Here is a 24,711-nt window from a genome sequence, read left to right as displayed (position 1 = left end):
CATTGTTGGAACGTGCGGCTCCCGGGGCTCCTTTTAATCGTTTACTTAATTCTCCCTTTGTTTCCTATTCAAGGATCTCTTTCTAGAATTGAGCGTTAATCGTATTTTATATCCGAGATAAAAACTTTATTCGAAGAGGAGTCGCGTTAAACAAATTAGCATTTTGAATAATGTAAGAGATATTTACGCATACGGTAGACGCGCAAAAGATATTTCTACAGCCACAAACAACACGGCTGGCAGCTGAGCTTACGAATAAAAAGTAATAAAATGAAAAGACTCCGTCGACAAAACGTAGACGCTTACATACGCACAAAAACTCAATTGGACTTCATTTTATACTGAGCGAAATACACGTATAACGAAATAAGGTTGAAAATCGAACTCAGAGTAAGTTTGTTGAAAGCAGGTTGTATTTTGGTAGATTTATACATATTTACCACAAAAGCGGCTCAGCGAGAGATCGCGGGATCCGTTCGCCGGTTTTATTTTTCCAAGCTCTAAATGGAGTCGGTGGAGCATTTAAATAAGCCTCGCCGCCTGAAGTATGGTAATGTTAGTAATACTCGGAAAGAAACCGCGCGATGTCGTTCCAACTGACGGCCATTTTGAATTTTTTGTAGAATTTGTCGTCTCAGTTTGTATTACAATAAAACCAAATGACGAAGATTCAAGCATTAAACTTTTCTTTTACAATAAACCATTTAAATTACATTTTTTCTCACTTTTTTAGTGTCAAAGAGAGGGCACAGCAGCTATCTAGAAAACTGAAAATATAAAACAGATAAATATAACTACGTAACTTTCATTATTGTTCCTTATTTTTAACTATACGTCTGTGTGAATTTAAAAAAAAATGAAAAAATATAGCCTATGTAACTGTCACAGTAACAGTGATAACATAACTTTTTAATGGTGTAAGAATTTTTAAATCAGTCCAGTAGTTTTTGAGTTATTTCAATACATACAAAAATAGAAATCTTTCCGCTTTATAATATTAGTATAGATAATACTGATTGTTTTAGAATCAATTAATATTATCATAATTTCAGTTACAATAAAAGTAAGCTATTAAAATAATGTATGTATTAATACTCTAAAAAGTAACACTTTTAATTGGTGTCCTTCCATTGCCTAATTAATCAAACATGTGGTAAGAAATGTCACCATCTGGTATACAAAAGGAAGCCGATAGTTTTTGCTTAATAATTAGTTACAAATTACGAAAGAAAAAAAGAAAAAAAAGCTGTCTACTAAGCGGCATGTTCAATAGATCGGTGTGAGGTATGTCACGCATGACCACATAAAATGTGACAAAGATATTCTGGTAGTATTATAGAATGCTAACGATTTGAATTTTGTTTTTGTAATTCCTTTTTAACGAAACTAAGGCATCGCAATTAATACAAGTTCATCGCATATTTGGAAAATGTCATAGACTTTTTTTTTGTAATCGTATTTTCGGAATGCTTACCAAATTTCATCGAAATCCGTTAAGCCGTTTAGGCGACAAACTCTCGAAAACATCCATCCATCTAAACTTTCGCATTTATAATATTAGTTTGATGTGAAAAAAAATTCTAATTAAAAACTTTAAATTACCATGTAACTTAGAGATTGCTATTGATTATTTTAAAAATAGATATATCTTATAGCAGACTATAACAGCAAAGAAAAAGTACACATTTTAATAAGGGCCTGGCTTGTTCCACTAAACACTTCTAGAAATTTATTTATCGCGCTACTAGTGGCCCGTGAAGAGCGTTCCATCCCACACCCACTTAATTAGCTTCCGTAAGCTGTAAATCTAACGCTGTGCGCCGACATCAACGCTATGCTCTTTGATCGCGTTGCAAGTGAAACGGAACGTAGCGGCGAACGAACCAAATGACGTTCCGTTTTTGAACGCAGCGTTTAATGTCAAATGTGGCGGCAATTGGGCCGGTTAGCGTTAATTACTTCATTATGGGACATGTTTGTACTTATTGGTAGAGATTGTTTCAATAACTACGTACGTAAAGAGAAATCAATGTTTTTATTTATCAAACTAACTTTCGCCCGCTACTACGTCCGCGTGGAATTTAAAAAAAAAACAAAGTGAGTAGCCTATGTGTTCTTCTAGACTATACTCTACATCTGTACCATATTTCATTGAAACCCGTTCACCTGTTTAAGCTACAAACTCTAACAAACATCCATCCATCTAAACTTTCGCATTTATAATATTAGTAAGATGTTGCTGCAAATTATTATATTTCTTTGACCCAATAAACATTAACAACAGACAATTCTCTGTTTACAAAATCAAGGCGTTAATTCAAAATAAGACCTAATCTCGCTAAAATAGTCATTGGAGTATCCGTATTCATAAGTCTGTTGTAATTGGATATAGTATTATAGAACTGAAGCAATGCTGAGCGATTGGATACTGCAATTGTAAAGGAAAATGCAACGGCGAAGCATTGAACCAAATATTAGACCACTACTATGAAATCAACTCGATTATATCTCGAAATTTGTAAATGAGTAGATATCTGATAAAGCATAATTTTTGGTATAAACAAGCTCTACCTAACCTAAAACAAAACCTTAAATCTGTTAAAATATTAAGACAATAAAGAAAAAAATACTATCAAAGGTAAACAAAATATTTGTCTATAAATGTTGTGTAAAAATGTATCGTAGTACTAATTTAATACGTTTCTGTTGTTATTGCTTCTCTAGTTAACACATTTCATTGGTTTAGAGTTTAAAAATCCACAATAAAGACAATAAGACTAAACTAAACGCTCACTCTGTAACAGGCCGTTATCGGCCTGTCGCGGTATTTAATCTGGTGCGGACGATAAAAACTATGTCCCTCTCGCTAGCGAAACGATTGTCTCAGATGTACATTACATTGCATAAAACGTATACGTTATGTTTCTACAAAGTTATAGCAATTTACTCTATACTAGTGCTGGTGGGTCTAAAAAGACCTGCCACGCACTGGCGGAAATATCATTGGGGGCGCATTTTGGCCCGTCACCGCACCAGATGAAGAATTTTAATTTTACTGGTAGCAATAAACGTGTTAAACAACTTTAAACAAATCTGGTCCAGTATACAAAATAATTAAAGTTAATTTGATTAAGTTTTGCATCAATGGTAAAACGTAGCGTAACTAATTAGTTCGGTTATCGCACGCGGGCGCGCTGTAATCGTTCTATCATATCAATCATTCGGCCAGAAACAATCAATTAGAAAACGATCCCCATTCAATTATTTCCCGCGTCCCGATATCCCGGTAGCCCGCTATCGGTGCGTAATTGCCTCGCACAGACCTAGGGGCGGATTGGAGGTCTCATTACGTGTTGTATTACTACATACACGATAAATGTCTATTGCTATGTGTACAAGAAAATAGACTTTAAAACATGTAAAATAGAGGAATGAAAGTTAGCTTGTTGATAACCTAACAGGGCAAACAATGTAGATAAATATGTACAAGATAAAATTAAATGTAGATGTAAATGTTCTGAGAGTTTAAGTTGGAAAGTGGTTTAAACGATTTTAGTGTTGTGTCTAATTTTATCTAAGAGTATTATAATAAGTAAAGTTAATTACTTAGTTTTAACCGACATATGAATATATGTCTACATACACGTTCTAACGTAGAGATTAAACTATCGTGACACATATTATACGAACATATCTATGACAGAAAACGTTGGCAATATATGTTTAAATCGCTTACGATAGTGAAAACCTATTGTAATATGTAGTTCTATTATAATTATTCATATTGTACAGTGTTTGATAAATTAACTTTAAAATGTGGATTTATTGTATAAAATGTCTGCTATTAGATATTTTATTGCTATGAGAATACGTAATGAAATCCATCAAGTCTCGTCACCTGAGTCGTGAACAGGCGTGATGGATGACCGCTATTGTGTTTTGTTGACTATTCTCAATTCGTACGCTTTATATCTACTATTGCGTAGTACATAGAGGATTGATAATTATAGAAAAAACGTAAAATTTTTATTAGAAAAAAACAACTGCATCGGAAACAAATAAGTCGATATCAAATTCATCACGAAAATAGTACGTTTGTGTCAATTTACATTGACAAATCTACACTAAGCGCTATTAAGTAAACATTAAACTACATGTTACCAGAAAGTGTTAAGAATGAATGTGGATGGCTACAAAGGTAGAGGAAGTCCGAAAAAGTATGGATTGTGTGAAAGAGGATATGCTTAAGAAGGGAGTGGATTCAGATATAACGGCTGATAGAAATAGATGGAAGAGCAGTATACTGTGCCGACCCTCCGTAAGGGATAAGGGCAAGTTAATGATGATGTTCTAAAACCGATATCCATTCAAGATTGTTATTTTAATTTTTAAATAATTAAAACCTGTTTGGTGGAAAATAAAACGAAAAATCTGTCATGGTCTGTCAAAAAAATCGATAAAAATATCTCAGTGTCAGTGATAAATCTCTGTTTAGGCCACAAAAATGTATAACTTCCGAAATACTGAATTTTAATTGTAGACTGGATAGAATGATAGACAAGGTTCCTTCAGGCAATGTACACGGCGGTTGTTTTAAGCATCGGCTTGGTTATTATTTTGGCTCTACTCTTTTATAAGCGATCATGGAAAGAGGTTCGCATTAATATTTCTTCTACAATATAGTATTACATATAAAGCCCGGTTTACACTCGGCCAGTACAATAAGACAGTCACGACAGTTGGTGCAAGCGTTCACACTATCAGTTGATTGACAGTCTAGTTTTTGGGCTACTGACTAACTGGCCAAGTGTAAACTGCGCACTACTTAAAACATATAAAGTACTATCAAGTTTGCGCAACTCAGTGCTATCTAAGTTATTATGCAAAGGCTTTTCCTTATTGGACTGTACGTTTCTATGTTTTCCTAATGATACGAAGCAAGAACATAGATCACAGATTCATGTATTGAAAAACAATGTCAACATTTGCTGTTTATAGATTTTTAAACTACTCTTTGCAATGCTAACAAGATTAGTAACGACTCTAGTAGACTCGACTGTAATATCGAAACCTACACACTGCACAATCCTTACTATACACATGCAAAAATAATTTAATCGAATTTAAACTTCATTGAGTTCAAAACGTCTAAATTAGCGGTTTATAACAGACCATAACTTATCGAAAGGCAAACTAGCACCTATATCTCTGTACAGAACTCTGTAGTACCAAGTCTAGACTCAAAAGTGTCCCCAGGAGTCCCCCCGTACGCATGTGGAGCCGACCTTCACGCCGAGCGTGCCGGTGCAGCTGGTCCACCGGCTGTGTCCTCACCACAACGTGGTTCAACGTTTCGCCGTAGAGCAGAAGGACAGCCTCGACGACCATCTAGATGCGCTCACTCGCAAGCTTGCTGAGAAGGTAAGCAGAATGGAAGAGATAGAAGTAGTAATGCTTGTTGTGGAGTAAAGTACCTATACTAATATTATGAAGAAGAGAGATATGTATTTTTAAATTTTTGTATTTGATTCACGCAAAAATTACTAGGTCGATTTTAAAAAAATCCTTCACCATTATAAAGGTAATTTATATGTGAGTAACATAGGCTAAATTTTTTTTATTTCACGCGGAGAAAGTCGCGGGTAACAGCTAGTCTTGAATAATTATGCATTGCTTACTTATCGTGGTTACTATTGAAATAACTTCTTGGTTCTCTTACGTTGAACTACTTTATTTAATTACTAGCTGTTGCTCGAGAATTCGTCTGCGTGAAATTAAAAAAAATATTGCCTATGTTATTCAGCGATAAGATAGCCTTTTAATAGTGAAAGAGTCTTTGAAATCGACCCAGTATTTTTTGAGTTACTTCAATATATACATAAATAAAAAATATTTCTTCTTTTATAATATAATATTAGTATAAATTAGTACAGATATTAATCCATATATCCAAAATAGAATAAGTGATCCTTAGTACCTTAGTTCAAATTCTTTCACCGTTGAAAAACAGCGTTGTTTCTTTATTATTTTTCATATTCTATAAACTAAGCGACCAGTGGTTACACATAAATCCTGTGGGTTTCTGTACCACTTATAAAGTCTCTTATTGTACTTTTAAATTTATGCTTTTGTCTAATAAATAAAAAAAAAAACCTAGGTTTGTTAGAATTGCCTTTACGTGAGGTATAGCATTAGTGACAATTAAAGACATAGATCCTACTAAATACACTTTTAGGAGGGAAAGCTTCGGATCTCCAAATCGAAGATCCGCGAAACCCAGAACGAGATCGACAACTTGCACGCGATAGACCACCACGTGCGTCAGAAGTACCGTGACGTCATGGAATCTCTCCGTTCAGATTTGCTCAACAACGAGACCGAATGCAAGCGCATACAGGACCAGATTGAGTGGGTCTCACACAGGAGAGCGGAACTACATGACGAGGTGACGTTTAATCATTTTCATCATCACCTTACCCTTATCCCTTACGGAGGGTCGGCACAGTATGTGCTGCTCTTCCATACATCTCTATCAGCCGTCATATCTGATACAAAAAACGTACACTAAATTATTTATTAAGTATTGAGTCAAAAATACTTAAACACTTCGCTTCGTATCGCTTTGTACGCGTCGCTTACAATCTGATAGAAGTCAAAAGTTTAATGAAATTTGTAGTATACACATGACATCAACATTTAATACGTTGAAAATTAAAAAGTGAGTGTTATAGTTTATAGTTGTAAATTATTTTAGTGATCTATGTATAATTATAGGTCCGACGAGGTCAAAAGCTCTATGGAGAAGCTACGCTCAAGTTAGCGAACAACTTGGCTAATCTACAGAAGATGCGGGAACTGAAAGTGACTGATAAACCGTTCACAAGGGGATCAAATGAGTCCCTCATCCAGAGGAAGGAGGTACACATCCCTACAGCGTGCTCGGTCGCATCGAGCATGATGAAATCCAATCCTCCGACCCCGGAACCCTTTCCTCATTTCAACATGTAATAACTTTGACAGTTAAAAAAAATACGTTTTGAAATGATTTATATTTTTGTTAAATTTTACTAATTTATATTTTTTCTACTTTTTTATTTATAAATTAATAAAAGCACAGTTTTAAACGGTTATTTTTTTCGTCATTCTGTAACCATTCAGCTGCACTACTGCCGTTTTGCCGTAAGATTGACCAATAATTGTTAAGCTTAAATTTTCATTTGTTTGCCTTCTTATTCTATTAAAATATCAAAACAATTAAGACATTTTTGGCAACTCTACTAAAGCGTGAGCTTACCTAAAAAATTAGCTAGCCACGTATCCCAAACGTATCCGAAAAGAGACAACAACCGCAGTCCCTCCCCCCTTTTATATCTCGTTAATTCGGAGGGTTAAAATCCCCGAAAAAGTGAGCACTTGCCTTGTTTACAAGGTTTTAGATTTTAATTTAGATTGGGGTCGGTGTCCGATTCGCGCGCGAAATGACGTAAACGTCAGCCGCCATTGCTAGAGAATTGGGTTCTTTTACGAAGGCATTACGGTCGCTGGGTTTTTTTATGAGGGGAGAGTCGAGCGTATCCATTAAGATCGCATTCGTATGTGATCACCTAATACAATATCATCAAGTCCTCGCCAGGGGGCGCTTTGTGAATAATTTCGCGGCAATCTGGCTCGCATTTGCGACGGGGTTTTGATGATTTTAATTTCATAATTATATTGTGTGAATGTAACATTGTCTTTAATTTTTGTGTTTTATAAGTAAAATTATTTAGTATTTTAAAAATGTGAATCTCTCGAGTCAATGCTATAAAGTTAATGATTATTGTTTTTAAAAATTATTATCGCCGCGATATGATTTTCAGGAAGCCATCTTGAGATAAACTAGAAAATCAAAATAGACATAAACTATTTGTGGACAATAAAATTAAAAGAAAACAATAGAAAAAACCTAAGGCAATCAATTAGCATGGACATCGCTTACCCTATTGACATACAAGCTTGTTTGTCCAAGCAATCTACAGCCACTCGGGCCCCCGGCGAAACAAACAAGCGCAAAGAAAAACAAACAAACGAACAAAACTCTATTTAATTTGTTTGAACAGAACAGATGTGATTGTGGTCCTGTCTACGAATTGACTGATGGCTTCATTCAGAGAAAGAGAGGGAGGGAGAAAGAAAGGGAAAGACAATCATTTTCTCCAAATTAATTGTACTCTCAAAGCATATCTTCTAATCTTACTGTTCTTAGTTACTTCTTACTCGTATAATAAATGCGATAGTTTAGATGGATGGATAGATGTTTGTTAGAGTTTGCAGCCTAAACGGCTTAACGGATCTCGATGAAATTTGGCATAGATGTAGAGTACAGTCTGGAAGAACACATAGGCTACTTAGTTTTTTTTTAATTCCACGCGTACGGAATCGCGGGCGAAAGCCAGTAAATTACAAAACTTTAGAATTTAACTTAGATGGTACTCTTGTCATCGGTGCAACCCAATAAAATAAATCTAAAGTCTGATTAGAATTACTATTGAAATTTGATGTCCAGTAACAAACAAGGATAATCCTGAAGACGACAGATCCAATAATTTTAATTACCGAAACCAAAGGGTGGAAGTCAACAAGCCATAAAAATTCAGCTCCGCTAACGATTTCGATTAGCTAAACAAACTCCTAAGTAATTAAGATTCCATTTACAAAGTCAATTTAATTAGTAAATTGGAATAATTATTGATTGTGTGTATGACTGAATTAAATTAAAAAGAAAAATTTATTTTAATCTGTATTCGATACAAATGCGACTTAAGTAGCGGTCATAGTCAACGTAAGGGTATAATTAACTACAGTTCTTGATGTATAATTAATTAAGTAGAAATATATTCGACATCTGTAAGCAGTTGTCTTTGTAAGTCAAAGCTAGACTTTATAATCTGTGGCGTGAAAAGCAACTATAATTTAAACTGAAACTTTCGCCTTTAATCCAAATTCTAAGGAAATACAAAAAAGATTTAATGTCCGTTGTACTTGTTAATATAATTGAGACGAAAATAAAATATGAAACAAGAAAAGTTTTCGTACATAAAATAAAAAGGCGGCAAACAGCGAGGGGGCGCCATTTGCCTCCATTAATGACAGCGGCACACCGCCGCGTGGAATCGCGAATGGACTTTTGACGTTTCTTTTGTTTTTATTAACTTTTTTTTGTATGCCAACTACATGACAGATAACCTAAAAATCGCTAGTTTTACTTTTAACAGGAACATGTAATGCGGCATCATAAAAGAACTAGTAATTAGTAATGTAAAAATAAATGTCGTATTTGTAATTAAATCAATAATTTAATGTTGTTAAAGTAATAGATAACAGAAATGAAAGTATTTTAGAGCCGTAGAGTATGTTTTTCAATTACATATTGCAATTTTAAAAACAACATAAACCCGCGGAGACAGAATCGAGTAAATAAAATAAAAATGTAAATAGCGTCCTCCCAAGCTTCAGTCATGCTCACGGTATGTCGCGTGGACCGCCGCGGACTGCGTATCTCAAACTACAACAAAATATTAATCCGAAAATAAACTGTGATAAACGTAATGTTTATTTCAACTAACATATACATACTATTGTATTGTACTAAAACTTCATTCTTAAAATATTTGTCTTCCTTAAAATAATTGTTTTAAAAATATAGACAAATATGCCATCATACTAATATTATAAATGCCAAAGTTTAGATGGTTTTTAGATGTCAAGAAGTGATGTTTGTTAGTTTGTAGCCTAAACGGCTTACCGATTTCAATAAAATTAGGTACAGAAGTAGAGAATAGAATAAGAACATATAGGCACTTTTGTTTTTTTTTAAATCCGCGCGGATGGAGTCGCGAATAAGAGCTATCTAAAATAATTTGTAGTAAATTTCGAGAAAGTAAATACAGTTTGGGAATCTCTCAATTTTGCCCCACTCGTAATAAGCGCATTAAGGGTGGAAAAATTTAAACTCTCCGCGTCCCGAAACTTTTCGCGTTTTCTTTTTACATTAAGGACAAAGAAGAAAGGAAAAAAAGATCGCCCACTTAGAAGGGTGGCGCAACTTTTAATATCCCCTGCTGAAACTAGCCGGCAGCGAACAATGGAATATTCGTCCTTGTTACTTACACCTAAAGTTTGTTTTACTTTAATAAAATTTTGTAGAAAAATGAAAACAAGAGATGGTACTTTTTAATATAAGCGCGTTGTATATGTGAGCCGCTTAGCGAATTTAAAAAAAAGCCGACGGGAATCGTCCGCTGGGGAGTGTTTTACGCTCCCGTCTCTTATTGCTATGTATTTCTTACAGGCGCTCAGGCGTAACGCATTTAAAATTTGAAAAAGGAAACAAACGCTTTGTTAGGATAACCTATAAAATGGTTTTAAGTAACATTGAAAACTTAGTTTAATACTTGACGCGTGTATAAAGCAAATGTGTATTTAACGAATCATAACAATACTTTAAAGCATTTAAATTCAGTTGTCTATTGTTCTTTAAGAAAGTTTTTGTAGTAGAAAGTGCAACGAATCGCTAATATTTACTAACAAAATTGCGTTCAGCGTTATCATTTTCAAAAAGAATCCGTAACAAAAAAGAATTTTCATACATTACCTTTTATTGAAAAATTCTAACCTATTTCTAGTTGCAAAGTTTGATTTCTATTCACACCACAAATTACCCATTTGTTAAATCACAGAATTAAATCAATACTGTACTAGTGCGTTATTTCCGATTAAAGTTAGGTTAAATCCAATAAACACATCTATTGTAAAATTCATAGCGACGAAAATAAAGCACTGCGAAACGACACTGCATTTTAGCGAAATTGCCTGCCCGGTTCACACTTAGCCAGTACAGTTGGACAGTTGCGCCGTTAACTGGCGTCTGTTAGCGTTCACACTATCAGTAAATTGGTTCAATTTCATTGCCACTGGACAAGTATAAACCGCGTATTAACGGTCAATTCTAAAAACATATTTTAAGAAATGTCAAACTACCCACTATTGATAATTAGCAAAATAACGTAGATAAAGTAATAGTAGATTGTAAATTATCTGAAAAAGGAGGTATTTTTAAGTTATTTTTTATTTTTGTTTTTAATGTTTTGGATCAAAAATCAAACATCAATTAAGATTGAAAAAACGATTTATTTCTACAACTACAATTACTCACTAAATATTAAGCGTAATTCAACATAATTATATTAAGAGTAAAAATTAATATTTCTATAACTAAATATTAGATAATACAAATTAAAATATTCTAGTTTGATTACTAACAATACTTAAATTTGATTATGGGCTATTTACTGTTATTATATGTAATAATCGATATTATATGAGGTTTGTAATAAGTTTCCATGTATCTAACCAGGAATATAAAAATCATTTTTTTATTACTTATTTCATATATTTTTGTTATATATCGAGTTTTTTTCCTGGTCAGATTGTAAACACATTTTTATCTCTATTTAATAGGAAACTTTATATTTGAGATTTTACTTTAGTAATAAATCTTATATTTATATCATTGCTCTTTGCTGTCATCATCTTCCATTGAAAAGTCTGTGTCTAGAATTACCTGGAAATAAAAAAAAATATATTGAAACATTGTACTCTAAAAAAAGAAAATTAATATCTAGGCTTTGTTCGAGAATTCTTCCGCGTGTAATTTAAAAAGAAATGTAGTAATTATATTAGCTTATATTTCCAGCGATAATATAGCATTTTAACCGTATAAGAATTATTGAAATTGGTTTAGTAATATTTTATTTTACTTATTACAAACAAAAACAAAACTCCTTCCTCCTTAGATTTTACAATACAATTGCATTTATATTAGGGGTAGAAAATCCTTTTAAAAAATCCAGAAACTAGGACTTTATCTAGAGAGGGCAAAAGTTCTTCCCCTTCCCTTATCCATCCCCTATCAATGAATACTAACAGCTCTCATGTCGGCAACAGCTCTGTTCGTTTCCTTATCGCTGTCCTCGTCCTGGTCCAGATCCTGTTCCTCAACCACCTCCATCTCCCTCTCCTGGTCACCCTCGCCATCCTCTGTTGGTTGCAATAAACATAAGAATATTAACAATTTAATAAATAAAAATAAAACATGTAATTCTTACTAAAACAGCTGTCCGAATGTTGTGTTTCCGTCCTTTTTTGAGCAGGAATTCGGAATTACAAATACATAATATAGAAAGAGATAGATAATAGATTGTCAACTCCAGTTGTATCGACTTAACTATTATATATCAAAAAGCGCGTTTAAGTCGGAACAGTCATCATTTTCAAACAAAACCTATCTATTCATACAAATCAGTGTTCAGTATTCAATAACATAATATACAGACATTTAATTTACAGCTAGGAGTGACGTCAGAGAAGACGCCATGACAGATTATATTTTCGCAAGAAATCTAAATTTAAAAACACAAATTGTATTTTTCTCAGAAATATGATTATTAAATGTAGCTACATTAATACATATAATAGCCTAAAGCGTAGCGTAAGTGTAGGGCTTTTTATTAAAAAAAGCATTATTCAAAAATATTCTGTAATTGCTGACATCTTAGGCAACAAAGAAATGTGTTTTTACGCTTTATTATAATAGTATAGATGAAAAAAATATTTCAGTAAGGTTTCGAGTCACAGATTAAGGGAAAAATAATTAAAAAAATCTTGATTTCAATAAAAAACTATACTTTTGTTTGTAGATTTTTGGCAACAATATGCTTTTATGGCTTAAATGTGTGGTTACTTACCATCAGTTTGTGCTTTAACCAGCTGTAGTTTCCCATCCACGATCTGTCCGGAGATAACTCCTGAGAGGTTGTTAATATTTAACTGCTGTCTTATCTTCTTAGCTTCTTGTTCTAATTGCTGCTGTATGTATAGTTCCTTGTGATGTACTTTATTGTGGTACTTGAGGTGATGTGCTTTGGTAAACTTCTTGTTGCAAGGTGTACAACTGAAATCAAGTTATTTGTCTGTAAAGATTTTTATTCACTTTTCTATATAAAATAAACCAATTAATTAATAAGCATTATATTCAAAGCAAATTTATACTAGCACAGATCTATAAAGCAAGAGAGGGAAGTAAAAGAGTGAGACAGATATGTTACATATTTCACATTCACTTTTATTATAACACTTTATATGCTACAGATTCTCAGTTCTTAGTTATAATGGAACAGATCGACTGACCATACATATGTGGGTTATTGTAAAGGAATCAGTTATGTGGCTTTCTACATTCCTGGTGTTTCTATGTGTACTGAACATATTTTTTTATGAATTCTAAAAACGTGATCAAAAATTTATATTTAATGTATAATGCTGTATCGATTTAAATAAACTTTTTATGCTTATATTGTGACTTTATTTTAAGGAAATTATCTATAAAAAAATATATTCTTTGTTACAAAAAAGAAATAACCTCATTTTTATCAAGATCCAGTATTTTATATATAGCAAACACAATTATTATCAATTTCTTCATTTTTCTATAGATACAATAGATATAAAGATATACTTACGAGTATTTCTTCTCTCCAGTGTGTGTGAGCATGTGGTTAGCCAACACATATGAGTAGGTGAAGGCTTTGCCGCACAGCGAGCACTGGTAAGGACGCAGACCCATGTGCAATCTGGTACATTACATTAATATTATATATAGCATTTAGTTCTACTTTTCTATGAAGTAAAGTTATTTTGATGACATTTGTAACAGAGGTAGATTATCTGGAATATATCATAGGCTACCGAGGTCAGAGTGGGACACAGTAGACTAAAATCTCGACTTACATAGACATTTTCATCTAAACTATTAAGTCTATGCACGAAACTTTTTGGCTTTACCTCGGACTTAATTGTATGGATATATTTTTCTGCCTTTGCAACTTGAAACTTAATTCATTCTTGGTCCTTTTCCACTCTACCTCCTACATATGTTCGGTTACATCATCCTTTCTACAATGTAAGTCGAGATTTCAGCTCTATATCCCGCTTTTCACAAGTTTCAAGCCGCGTTTTAAATCAGATTTTAATTTTAATCTTTCATCTCTCACCTCTCGTGTTTCTGCCGACTCCCGAAGTCCCCGAAGCGCCTGTCGCAGACGCGGCACTTGTAGGGCCGCACGCCCGTGTGCCGCATCATGTGCCGGCGCAGCTCCATGTTCAGTACACACGCGTATCCACAAACACTATAACAAAATTACTTTTCACTACACATAAACCAGTGGTAGAGCCCGTTTTAACATCTTCGCTCGAATGGGGTTCGCCCCCAGCAAAACCACGACCACACAACACAGGCGTCAAGAGTATGGTACCGGAAGCACTTGAGTCCCTTTTCATTCCCACCCTTTTTCCGAAGAATAGGATGGGAAGGGAACATAGATTTGACGGTGAAAGAAACGCACAGGAAGATGAAATATCCTCTTTATGTGCATTACCTAATCCGTCGATTAAGGGTAGGCAATGCCGGATGCATTATATTGCCAGTGTATATGGGCAGTGGTCACTTCGCCATGTTGGCAGATTCAGGTGGCCACTTGCTCATTTGCCACCTTACGTTATAAAAAAACCTTCTTTACACTCGTTGCAATGAACAAGACAATTTTTCCTGAAGAGACACCGCGGATTTCCGCGATTGTACATTTATAAAATATTCATGTCTGCTTTTAATAAGTTAAATTTGTCATTTATATTAAATTCGATTATAGGAAATGTCGTAGTTTACGTATATACCTGCATACAAATGGTTTGATGCCCAAATGTCGTCGTATATGTGCCTGCAGCGAGGCATTGGAAGTGAACGACGCGCCGCAAGTCTCACATGTGTGTCTGAAATATTGCACAGGTTTAGTTAATCATATGATTATTTTGATATTTTTAGTGCCATTTAGTCTGCTTGTAATAAAAAAAATAGTAAGTAGCCTATGTGTTCTTCCATATTATATTTCATCTGTGACATATTTTACGTAGAACATATATCCATTCATGCCTTTGCATTTATATTAGAAATAGTATGTTAGTATTACACATAGTATACTTACTAAGTTTTTTAATAGAAGCAGAATAAATCGCGTGAAAAAATAACAGAATAAATAAAAACTGTTTACGTTAAATTAAATTGAAACTCTCTTAGGTAAACGTACTATGCCTTTTATTATGATTGGAAAATATTTTGTTCAATACACATTAAACATGTATTTTTTTTATAGTCTGTGCAATCTTAGTAATTTAAGTTTTTTGTAACATAGCAACACTTTTATATTTATTCACTTCTCTTTTTCCAGCATGTTGCTTCTTGTCAAAAACTTAAAAATGTGACTGTATCTGTTCATGGTAATTAATTTCATTAATAAAAATAAATAACTAAAATATAAAACTCTGCTTTCATTTAATGAACATATTTAACAATAAATATTTGTAGAAGTAGTCGATAGCCCGAGAGGAAACTATCAAAAAACCAATCATATCATACTTCATACTAATATTATAAATGTGAGAGTTTGGATGGATGGATGTTTGTTAGAGTTTGTAGACTATACGGCCGAACGAATCGATGAAATTTGGTATAGATGTAGAGGATAGTCTTGAACACATAGGCTACTCAACTTTCGTTTTTCTTAATTCAGGACTAAGTCGCGGGCGAAAGCTACTCATGTAAATTTATCCATACATTAAAAAATAATCAACTTACGTCTTTTCATAATTATATTTCTTCTTCTGCATATAAGACCGCTTCTTCTTTGGCTTAGGGTTCAGTATATGGTCAGGTATTGGCTCCGAGAATGCCAATATCGTCTCCTTCAGGAGAACATCTTCACCATCTTGATTCTTTTCTTTTGTTTCAGTCTGAACCTTGGGAGGTCTACCACGACGGCGCGGTCCTGAATACTAAATAGAGATAATAAATTAAACAAAGTGATAAATGAAACATTTTATATAGATATAAAACTACTCTCGAATATTAGAATATACAATTTCAAACAAATAGTATGAATAATTAAATTTAATAAAGCAATGCATGTTTCAAAAACAAAAACAAATACTTTCTATGTCAATATTTTTTTTCTGGTTCATGCACAAGTATTACTAAACTAGCTGTTGCTCACGACTTCGCTTGCGAGAAATATAATAAACATAGCCTCTGTCACTCAGTAATAAAGCTTTTAATGCTGCAAGAATTTATGAAATCGGTCTATTAGTTTTTAAGTTGTTCTAATACATACAAAAATACAAATCTGTCCTCTTTATAATATTAGTATTGATGTATATCTTTACATTTGACTAGCTGTTGCTCGCGACTTCGTCTACGTGGAATTAAACAATAGTTAAAATTATAGCCTATATTACTCAATGTAAACAGCTTTTAATGGTACAAGAATTTATGAAAGTTTTCCTCTTTATATTAGTGTAGATAGATAAATATTTACCTTTTTAATTTCCGGCTCCGAGTCTGCTTCATCAACAGGCACAAAGTCTGGGTCACTGTTGTCAAATTCTAAAAAAAAACAAACTTTAACTATAACACTTGCAGATTGTCCACACAAATATGGCTCAAAACAAATTAAAACCAATTATTTTAACTAAGGTATTTCAAAATTCATACTAAAAGGCTATACTTTTTTCACAGTAGATAACAATAAATGACAATTACTATTCTTATTGGAATATAGTTCTTTTTTTATTAGTTTGTCTCTGCCTAGTTTTTGTATAACAGATATAATAAATAAATCAAGAACATAAAAAGATACATAAACAATTTTCCTTAGCAGAAACCCATAGCAGCAAAGTTTGGGGAGAATGGGAGAAACCGGGAGACAGTTTAGGTAGTGGTTTCTATTCTGTTAGTTCCTTAATATAATGTTTTACTTACGATCTGCTTCAAACCCCTCTTCATCATCTACTGGCTCTTCTTTAAGCTCAAATGTGCCTGACGCCAGCATAGAGGTAAGGGACTGTGGTTCTTTTCCACTCTCTTTTTGCTTCTTGCGTGTGTATGGAGAAATATCTAAAAGAGATAATTCTGTTATTTCACTGTACAATTATAGTAACTGAAAAGTAGAGGGAGAAAGTATATATGGATTGTTTGAAAGATATGCTTAAGGGATGCTAAAGGAGATTATAAATGTGAAAATTATGTTGGATGGATGGATGTTTGTTACTATGTATCTAAAACAGCTTAATTCTATTAAGCTGTTTTAATGCTTGATGAAATTTTGTACAATTGTAGAACATAGCTTAGAAAACTTAGGCTCCTCAGGTAAATTACAAATATAAAATTTTTTCTTAACTTCTAACTATTGATCTATATAAATGAATGGGTAACTTGAAAATTACAATATTTGTTTCATTCCCATTTAGAAATTCCTGTCAGTGATAATTAAAGCTATCTATTATTAGTTAAAATCCTACTTTCACAACTGCTACAGTCAATCGAAATGGGGTAAAACAGATAGGCACAATAGCTCTTTGCCTATTCATTTATAAAGTTTAGTTCAGACATGTGAATTAATACTTTTAGCATAATTACCAATTTGTCCTTGTTCATTAGGATATTTTCTTGGCCGACCCCGTTTTCTAGGACCAGGTGATTTAGTAACAACAGTGGTTGTTGGTGTCTTTGTGAGAGTTCTTGTCCATTGTGCTTGCGGGTCATGTTCCACTGGAAGATCATATTGAAGAAGCAATCCATTCTCTTGCTTTATTGTAATTGTTTCAGTTTCACTGGCTGAAAACATTTGTTTAAAAAAATAAGATGATGCACAGTTCACTCTAAGCCTTTTCATGGACTCACTGGGCCTTAGTATTCACATTATGCCAGTTGAATACCAGTCCAGTTATTTAGCAATACTAACTATACTGGCCTAGTGTGATGGTTTTATGCCTGGTGACATAATTGAGTTTTGACTTTTATAAATTACAATATGAAAATTAGCCTAAAGGAAAATTGCAGTTTTCTATAATTCACATAGTAGAAGCAACTAACTTTCTCTCTTTGGCGCGGAAACTTCAGCTTGGCTCTTCAAAAATTCTTCGAGACATTCTTTCAATGTATCCGTTGATGAAATACATTGTTGTTTGAATTGATAAGCAAGCGTTAAGCGATCCACGCAATTCAAACATATTAGCGTCGGTAATATGTCCCTTTTAGTAACCTAAAAATGTTAAAAAGTTTTTGAAAAAACATCAACAAAATTAAAAAATTGATTCTGGGATGTCAGCAGAAAATCAGCAAGACATTACAAATAAAACAATATAGCAACATTATTGTACGAAAAAATTACAGGGTGGCCATCGCAACCATTTTGTGTGGCAATTTTTCCATACCTTAATACCGCTGCAGTAGAAATACTTTTCAGCGAGTTGTTCGTTATTTTCATCCCAATCAAAGAGGGATACCATATCACCAGTTTCTAAGCATACTCGACAAGTTAATTGCCAATCCATGTTTCTAAATACATCAAAGGAAAACTAAAAATTATTATAAAATACGCTAAAATCGTCATTTAATGGAACCGGAAATTTGTTTTGACCAACATAAAGGAATCGAACAGAGCGTCATTAACGTTTCGTTTCACGCAAAATTTTCTATAGTGACGGCGTTTCTGATGACTCAAGTCTTTGACAGACATTTATATAAGAAAAATCTTAAGACACGATTATGTTTTAAATCTATAAGTTATCAATATTCTAATTCCACTATCTTACTACTGTTAATTTTTTTTTGGAAAATCTGTCGATTATCTTCACACATTGGTATTTGTTTCAAATTTAAAATTAAATTAATAGTGTTTTTTTCAGTATTTTAATGTCGACTTTTCTTTAAATTAAGTAAACACTTTATAAAATAATGTTATTTTTAATATATACTATATATGTGTAAACGAAACATAAACAGGTCACCACTGCCAACTTATGGAAAATAACTGTCGGTCCTGTCCCTTCCCTATTCGATTAAAAAACGTCAAATTGGATACAAATTATAACAACAATAAACACAATGAAATTATTAGCAAAGAAAACGAACGTGAAATAAAATTTACCCAAAATGGAATTGTTTAGGTCGGAACTTTATTATATATTTGTACGAAACGAATCAAGTTTATGGTGGAATCGCGTTACAGGCGCTTTTTCAGTTCGATCAGGTAATTCTTTTTCTTTCAATATTTCCTTAAATGTTGACTTCTAAAATATTACCCTTCTAAAAACTTTTTAAAGCAGTAATTTAAACTTACGCGCTTTGATATTAGAATGTATCATATTGGGATTACGTCAATCCTCATTTTTTATTTAATTTTCAGCATGGGACCTATCAGATATCGAAGATATAGAATGTCTTGGTATAACGGAAGGTATAATAGGCAAAGTAGAACATTCCACAATATATGAACCTCGCTTAATGATAATAAAAGAGAGTGTACCAGTAGGTCAAATTTATTTCCATCATACTATTTATAAAGTAAAATCGATATGTTTCTTAAATATGGGCGTTGCGAACCAAGAAATGGACTTGTGCCCGTGCACAAAACATAATTCAAGTACTTCTATGCAAAGTTCAAATAAAACAGCCAATAAAAAGATGGGTAGTCGATTGTTTGAGAATTCTGCATTCCTGAATAAGACTGTGGGGGCCGTGAAGAATGTTAGCAACACTATCAAGACCACTACTCAGCATGCGGCTACACAGGTACATTATAGCTATCTTCCTTTTGTTAAAAACACTACATACAGAAACTGTACAGTTCAATTGTTCAGTTAAAACTCGAGTGTAAAGTGTGGCAGGCTTCAGTCCTTTTACCTTCATTACATTACCAAATAATTTCAATGAGAACAATATAAATAAAGTAAATTTATTAAAAATTTTATAGCCAGTGCTGGAGTTGGGAATAGGTTACATTCATACATACAAAAATACCTTAACCTCAAGATATGTCATACATGTAATTATAAAAACAACTAGCTTGCTTGTGACTTCACCTGCATGATCTTAAAAAATTTAACCTATGTTACTCACTGATAACAGCTTTTTAATGGTGAAAGATTTTTTTAAATCGGTCCAGTAGTTTTTAAGTTATTTCAATACATAAAAACTACAAAACTTTTCTCTGTATAATATTAGTTTATTTATTGCAATTAAATTATACAAACATCTATACAAAGTAACAACAATAAGTACCCCTTTGGGCGTGTAATATAATGAGCACAAATGCAAATGATTACATTTACAACAGGTAAAACAGACAGTTAAGAAGCAACGGGATCCAAAACTAGCTGAACGCTTCGAGAAACGTCTAACCGATGAATTACATAAAATATTCGACGATGCAGAGAGTTTTTACTACTCACGTACTCTAGATATCACAAACAGTCTACAGCGGCAGTACGAAATAGAGAAGATTCTGGAAAGTGAGGAATCTGAAGGGAAAACAGTCACCGATATAACAAGATGGTGGAAACATGTTGATGATAGATTCTTCTGGAATAAACACATGTTGAGGGATATCATCGCTTTGGATGTGAGTTATTGTTTTTAATAATATATGACATACAAAGTACTCATTAACTGTAAACATACTTGCATGGTATTCATCTTTACTTCTTTACTAATAAAATAAAGCGTAAACACACACTACTTTGTGGCGTAATATGTCAGCAATCAAAGCAATTTTTTTTTAATAAATACCCCTTCACTTACGTCACGCTTTAGGCTATAAATTTTTGCTATTAAGGTTAGAGGGTAAATAGATCGGATAAAAAACCTAAAGTCGAAAAGGGACTAAGCCACAAGCTACCAACATAAAGGAAGTAAAATAGCAATGCTTTGTCATAATGTTATGTAATTTTTTTGACTTAAACAATAAAATAAAATCTTGATAACTGCATGTGGATGAAGATGAAGAAGAGGAACAGCTAGAATTAAAGTAAAATTTTAAAACTTTTAACATGAAATAAGGTTAAACTATAGTTTCTATTTCTGTTTCATTTTCATAAACTTTTTTTTAAAAATAACATGTGGAATATCGATGTAGGAACTACAATATCCCCTTGTTTTATTAAACATCTTGAAATGTTTTTCCTCTAGCTTTTGTCTGTGATTCCTTCCGAATGGAATAAACAAAATAATTTATTATTGGTCTATATCTTTTGCCAATGTGCATTTCTGTCAAATTTCATCCAGATCCTTCACCATTCTGGAGATAGATAAAACAAACACTAAACTAATAAGACATTTAACCTTAACATTTTTTAAAATTATTGAATAAAACAATATTTGCTTAATAAAATACTTTTGCAGTATTTTAATCTAGAAATTTCTTTCAGAGTCCACAATGTGATGAATGGATCCTACCAGTGATCCAGGGCTATGTCCACTTGGCGCAGATAGCAGTGGATGCTGACACCAATCCCCTCAATGTGGAGTCTCTAGCAAGCGGAAACTCTTGTGATGATACATTCACATTAGGTCTCATATCTAGACGGTCTAGGTATCAAGCTGGCACTAGGTATGTATGTTAAGATGTGGATACTGTTTACTACATATTCTGGTAGACAAATTTTTCGGAAATTAAAAAGATATAACGAAATACGATGCATTTAGTTTTTTGTATATTTTATTACTATAAAAACATATCTATAAAGTTTTTTTTAATATAATATGATTTAGTAGCGTAATTTAATAATTAAAAACAAAACCTCGCTCAGTTCTGAAGCACACCGCTATTGATCGAAGTAAATAAAAGGTGAATTCAATCACTTTTTGACTTATGATAAACTTGTGAACCAATCAAATACTTTGTTTTTGATTGATGACGTCACAACACTCCTGTCGCGTTTTAGTCGGACGAAAATGATTTTTTTTTCAAAGATCAATGTTTGGTTTTTCATGTAATTTTTTTTAGTTATCTTATAACAAGTAGAAATTAAATGCATAGTCATAGTTCACAATTTGTGGTATATCGTCAGATTATAAACTGTATAGGTACAATCGTCGTGGTATCGAACCCGGCGGCAAAGTGGCGAACTACGTGGAAACAGAGCAGATAGTGTCCATCATTTGTACGGACAGCATTCATAGGGCATCGTTCCTGCAGGTAACATTATACTAATTGTCTTGTACCCGGTAGTGCGAAAAGGATTAAGTGTTTTAAAGTATATTTTGATGTAATTAAAAAGTTACGTATAGAATTTTCTAGACTAACTTCTTCAGTCTTTTGTCTAATTATTTGAGGGTTTTATACTTGGACTAGCACCATTGGCTGATAGATGCTCAGATAGCTTAAATGACGTCACTGTCATAAGGGAACAAAATCCGATATATCCATCACATAAACTCAATGTATTGTTATCGGACAATTTACGAAATGGTTGGACAGGGCCTTAATATAAAGAGGAAAGATTAGTATTTTTGTACGTATTGAAATAATTCAAACTATTGGACCGATTATAAAAATTGTTTCACCGTTAAAAGTTACGTTATCATCAGTAACATAGGCTATATATTTAACATCCAAGCGAAGTCGAGAGCAGTAGCTATTTACATACAATTTTAACTTGATTCCTATTTATTTACAAAAAAAAACAGATAAGAATACTACAGTGCAGTGGAATTGAAACCGTTACGTGAACAATAAAATGTTGATCGAGCGGTTTTAGTAAATTAACAGTTATTATAGAGTTACCAAGGTCGGTACATCCGTAGCGAAAGTATCCGTTAGACAATATGGCCGAAAAGTTTACGCACTGATGATTTTTTATCTCAATCACTTGATAATTAAATACTATATCTAAAGGTATTTTTACAAAGAATCTATACTATTATAATAAAGCGTAAACACACACTTCTTTGTTGCCTAAGATGTCAGCAATCACAGCATATTTTTGAATTACTCCTTTCTTAATAAAAAGCCCTACACTTACGTCACGCTTTAAGCTTTATATTTTCACGCCGTTAAACTTAAGGGGTAATGATTTTGGATAAAGACCCTAATGTGGGAAAGAGACCATAAGTTACTACCAACATTAAGGAAGCAAGATTGTCATCATGTCATGTCATTTGGACATTTGTAATTGATAGTTTGACAAATGTAAACAATAAAATAAAATTTTCATAATTTTATGCGGATGAAGTCGCATGGAAACAGCTAGTATTATATATATGGAAAGAAAATTTATTTTTAAATATATCTCTTAAAACCCCTTAAAGGATTTATTTGAAAACTAGCTGTTGCCTGCGACGTGGTCCACGCAATAATAAGATAAAACAGTAGCCTATAAGTCTATGTCTGATACCCTTTTAGCGAAAGTCCGGTCTTAATCGGCCCAGCCGTTTCGGAGATTACCCGGAACAACTGCGGCTTACGGACAGACAGACAAAAATTTAAATGCAATTTTCGATATTAGCAACGCAAATACATCCCGAAATATACACAAATATACCTGAAATCTGAAATTTTTATTTGATATTACAAACAGACATTCCAATTTTATTATATGTAGAATTAAAAAAATTAAACATACTAAAGAAAAGCATAATTATGTTGACAATAACGCTATTTAACTCAATCCAAGTTAAATTGTCAAAAATATATCATTTTTCATACAGAAAATTGGAATCTCAGATGATAAATGTAGCATTTGAAAACTGTTGGCAGCTTGCCGACGAACGCTTGACCCAAAAGCTGACTTTAATCAATATTCAATCCGAGATAACAGTCACTCGAAATATAAAAGCACTTAGTGTCGAAAGAGCAGCGCTAAAACTAAAAAGGGAAATGTAACATCTCTATTAAAAATTGGTTTTAAATTTACTATTCTGTTCTATATTATCGTAAAATTAAAGTACCAAATACCTTAACTAAAGAATGACTAAATAAAAAGTGGGGATTTTAGAAGGAAAGTAGGGTCTTCAAAAATAGAGTAAACAGCGACTTATTCTGCTAGTTCGTACCTTTCGACTGCTTTATCCCTTTATTAAGATAGGTTCGTAGTCAAGCGCTACATTAACAAACAAAAACAAAACTTATTCAAGAACTCAATTTATATTTAATAATCGTACTAATATTATAAATGCGAAAGTTTAGATGGATGGATGTTTGTTAGAGTTTGAAGCCTAAACTGCTGAACGGATTCAGATGAAATTTGGTATAGATGTCGAGGATAGTCTGGAAGAACACATAGGGTATTTTTTCTTTTTTTAATTCCACGCGGACGGAGTCGCGGGCGTAACCTAATTTAGTTATAATTGAATGAAAAGATGAACGTTGCTTGTATCTCAAAAACGTCTTAACGAATCTCGCATAAAATTTAGCATAGATGTAGAGTACAATCTTAAAGAATACTTAGGCCAATAACCTAGTTATTTCAAATTCCGCACAGACGAAGTCACTGGCAAAAGATAAGCAAAAGTAAATCATTGTTATATAAATTGAATGAATAAGTAATTTGGATAGGGTTCAATTTTAGCTGTGAGTCAACATATATCGATTTATAAGCAGACAAACAGACGCCGGTATCTGTTCTTAGAGCGCGCGCACACCTTACTCTAAACTATCGCACAAATGTTTATATGAAGGTGCGCACACTGCTCAATTTTTAGCGAGCGTTCGCACGGACGCGAAAACGCTAGGCGGTAACTATGTGTCAAAATAGAACGTATGGGATTGTATGAAGCTGTTCATA

The 24,711-nt window shown here is 33.1% G+C and overlaps 3 protein-coding genes across 4 annotated transcripts in view; 2 read left to right on the top strand and 1 right to left on the bottom strand.

The window, feature by feature from the left end:
- Positions 1–4,436: 4,436 nt before the first annotated feature.
- LOC106106118 lies at positions 4,437–7,086 on the top strand. The gene is made up of 4 exons (XM_013286655.1): positions 4,437–4,653; positions 5,257–5,421; positions 6,236–6,445; positions 6,775–7,086. Exons 1-4 carry the CDS (start codon positions 4,576–4,578, stop codon positions 7,006–7,008), a joined length of 687 nt encoding a protein of 228 aa, XP_013142109.1. The 5' UTR covers positions 4,437–4,575; the 3' UTR covers positions 7,009–7,086.
- A 4,067-nt stretch (positions 7,087–11,153) lies between these two features.
- On the bottom strand, positions 11,154–18,553 carry LOC106106112 (myoneurin-like). Its single transcript, XM_013286644.1, has 12 exons — positions 18,361–18,553; positions 18,020–18,188; positions 17,564–17,761; positions 16,907–17,041; positions 16,464–16,531; positions 15,728–15,924; positions 14,770–14,865; positions 14,091–14,225; positions 13,560–13,670; positions 12,786–12,991; positions 11,966–12,078; positions 11,154–11,602 (listed from the first exon to the last, which is right to left on the bottom strand). The coding sequence occupies exons 1-12, from the start codon at positions 18,478–18,480 to the stop codon at positions 11,549–11,551; spliced, it is 1,602 nt and encodes a 533-aa protein (XP_013142098.1). The 5' UTR covers positions 18,481–18,553; the 3' UTR covers positions 11,154–11,548.
- Positions 18,554–18,974: 421 nt separating this feature from the next.
- LOC106106110 (phosphatidylinositide phosphatase SAC2) overlaps positions 18,975–24,711 on the top strand; it is a 23,547-nt gene continuing 17,810 nt past the window's right edge. For both annotated transcript variants that reach the window (XM_013286639.1, XM_013286638.1), the window contains exons 1-5: positions 18,975–19,178; positions 19,335–19,720; positions 20,265–20,549; positions 21,355–21,536; positions 22,013–22,124. In XM_013286639.1, the coding sequence (XP_013142093.1) occupies positions 19,082–19,178; positions 19,335–19,720; positions 20,265–20,549; positions 21,355–21,536; positions 22,013–22,124 (1,062 nt within the window). In that variant the 5' untranslated portion in view covers positions 18,975–19,081. The remainder of the gene's footprint in view (positions 19,179–19,334; positions 19,721–20,264; positions 20,550–21,354; positions 21,537–22,012; positions 22,125–24,711) is intronic.

This window comes from Papilio polytes, unplaced genomic scaffold, assembly GCF_000836215.1.
Source record: "Papilio polytes unplaced genomic scaffold, Ppol_1.0 DF822400.1, whole genome shotgun sequence".
Classification (NCBI taxonomy): domain Eukaryota; kingdom Metazoa; phylum Arthropoda; class Insecta; order Lepidoptera; family Papilionidae; genus Papilio; species Papilio polytes.
The sequence above is the reverse complement of the archived record's forward strand: the minus strand, read 5'-3'. Positions and strand labels throughout refer to the sequence as shown.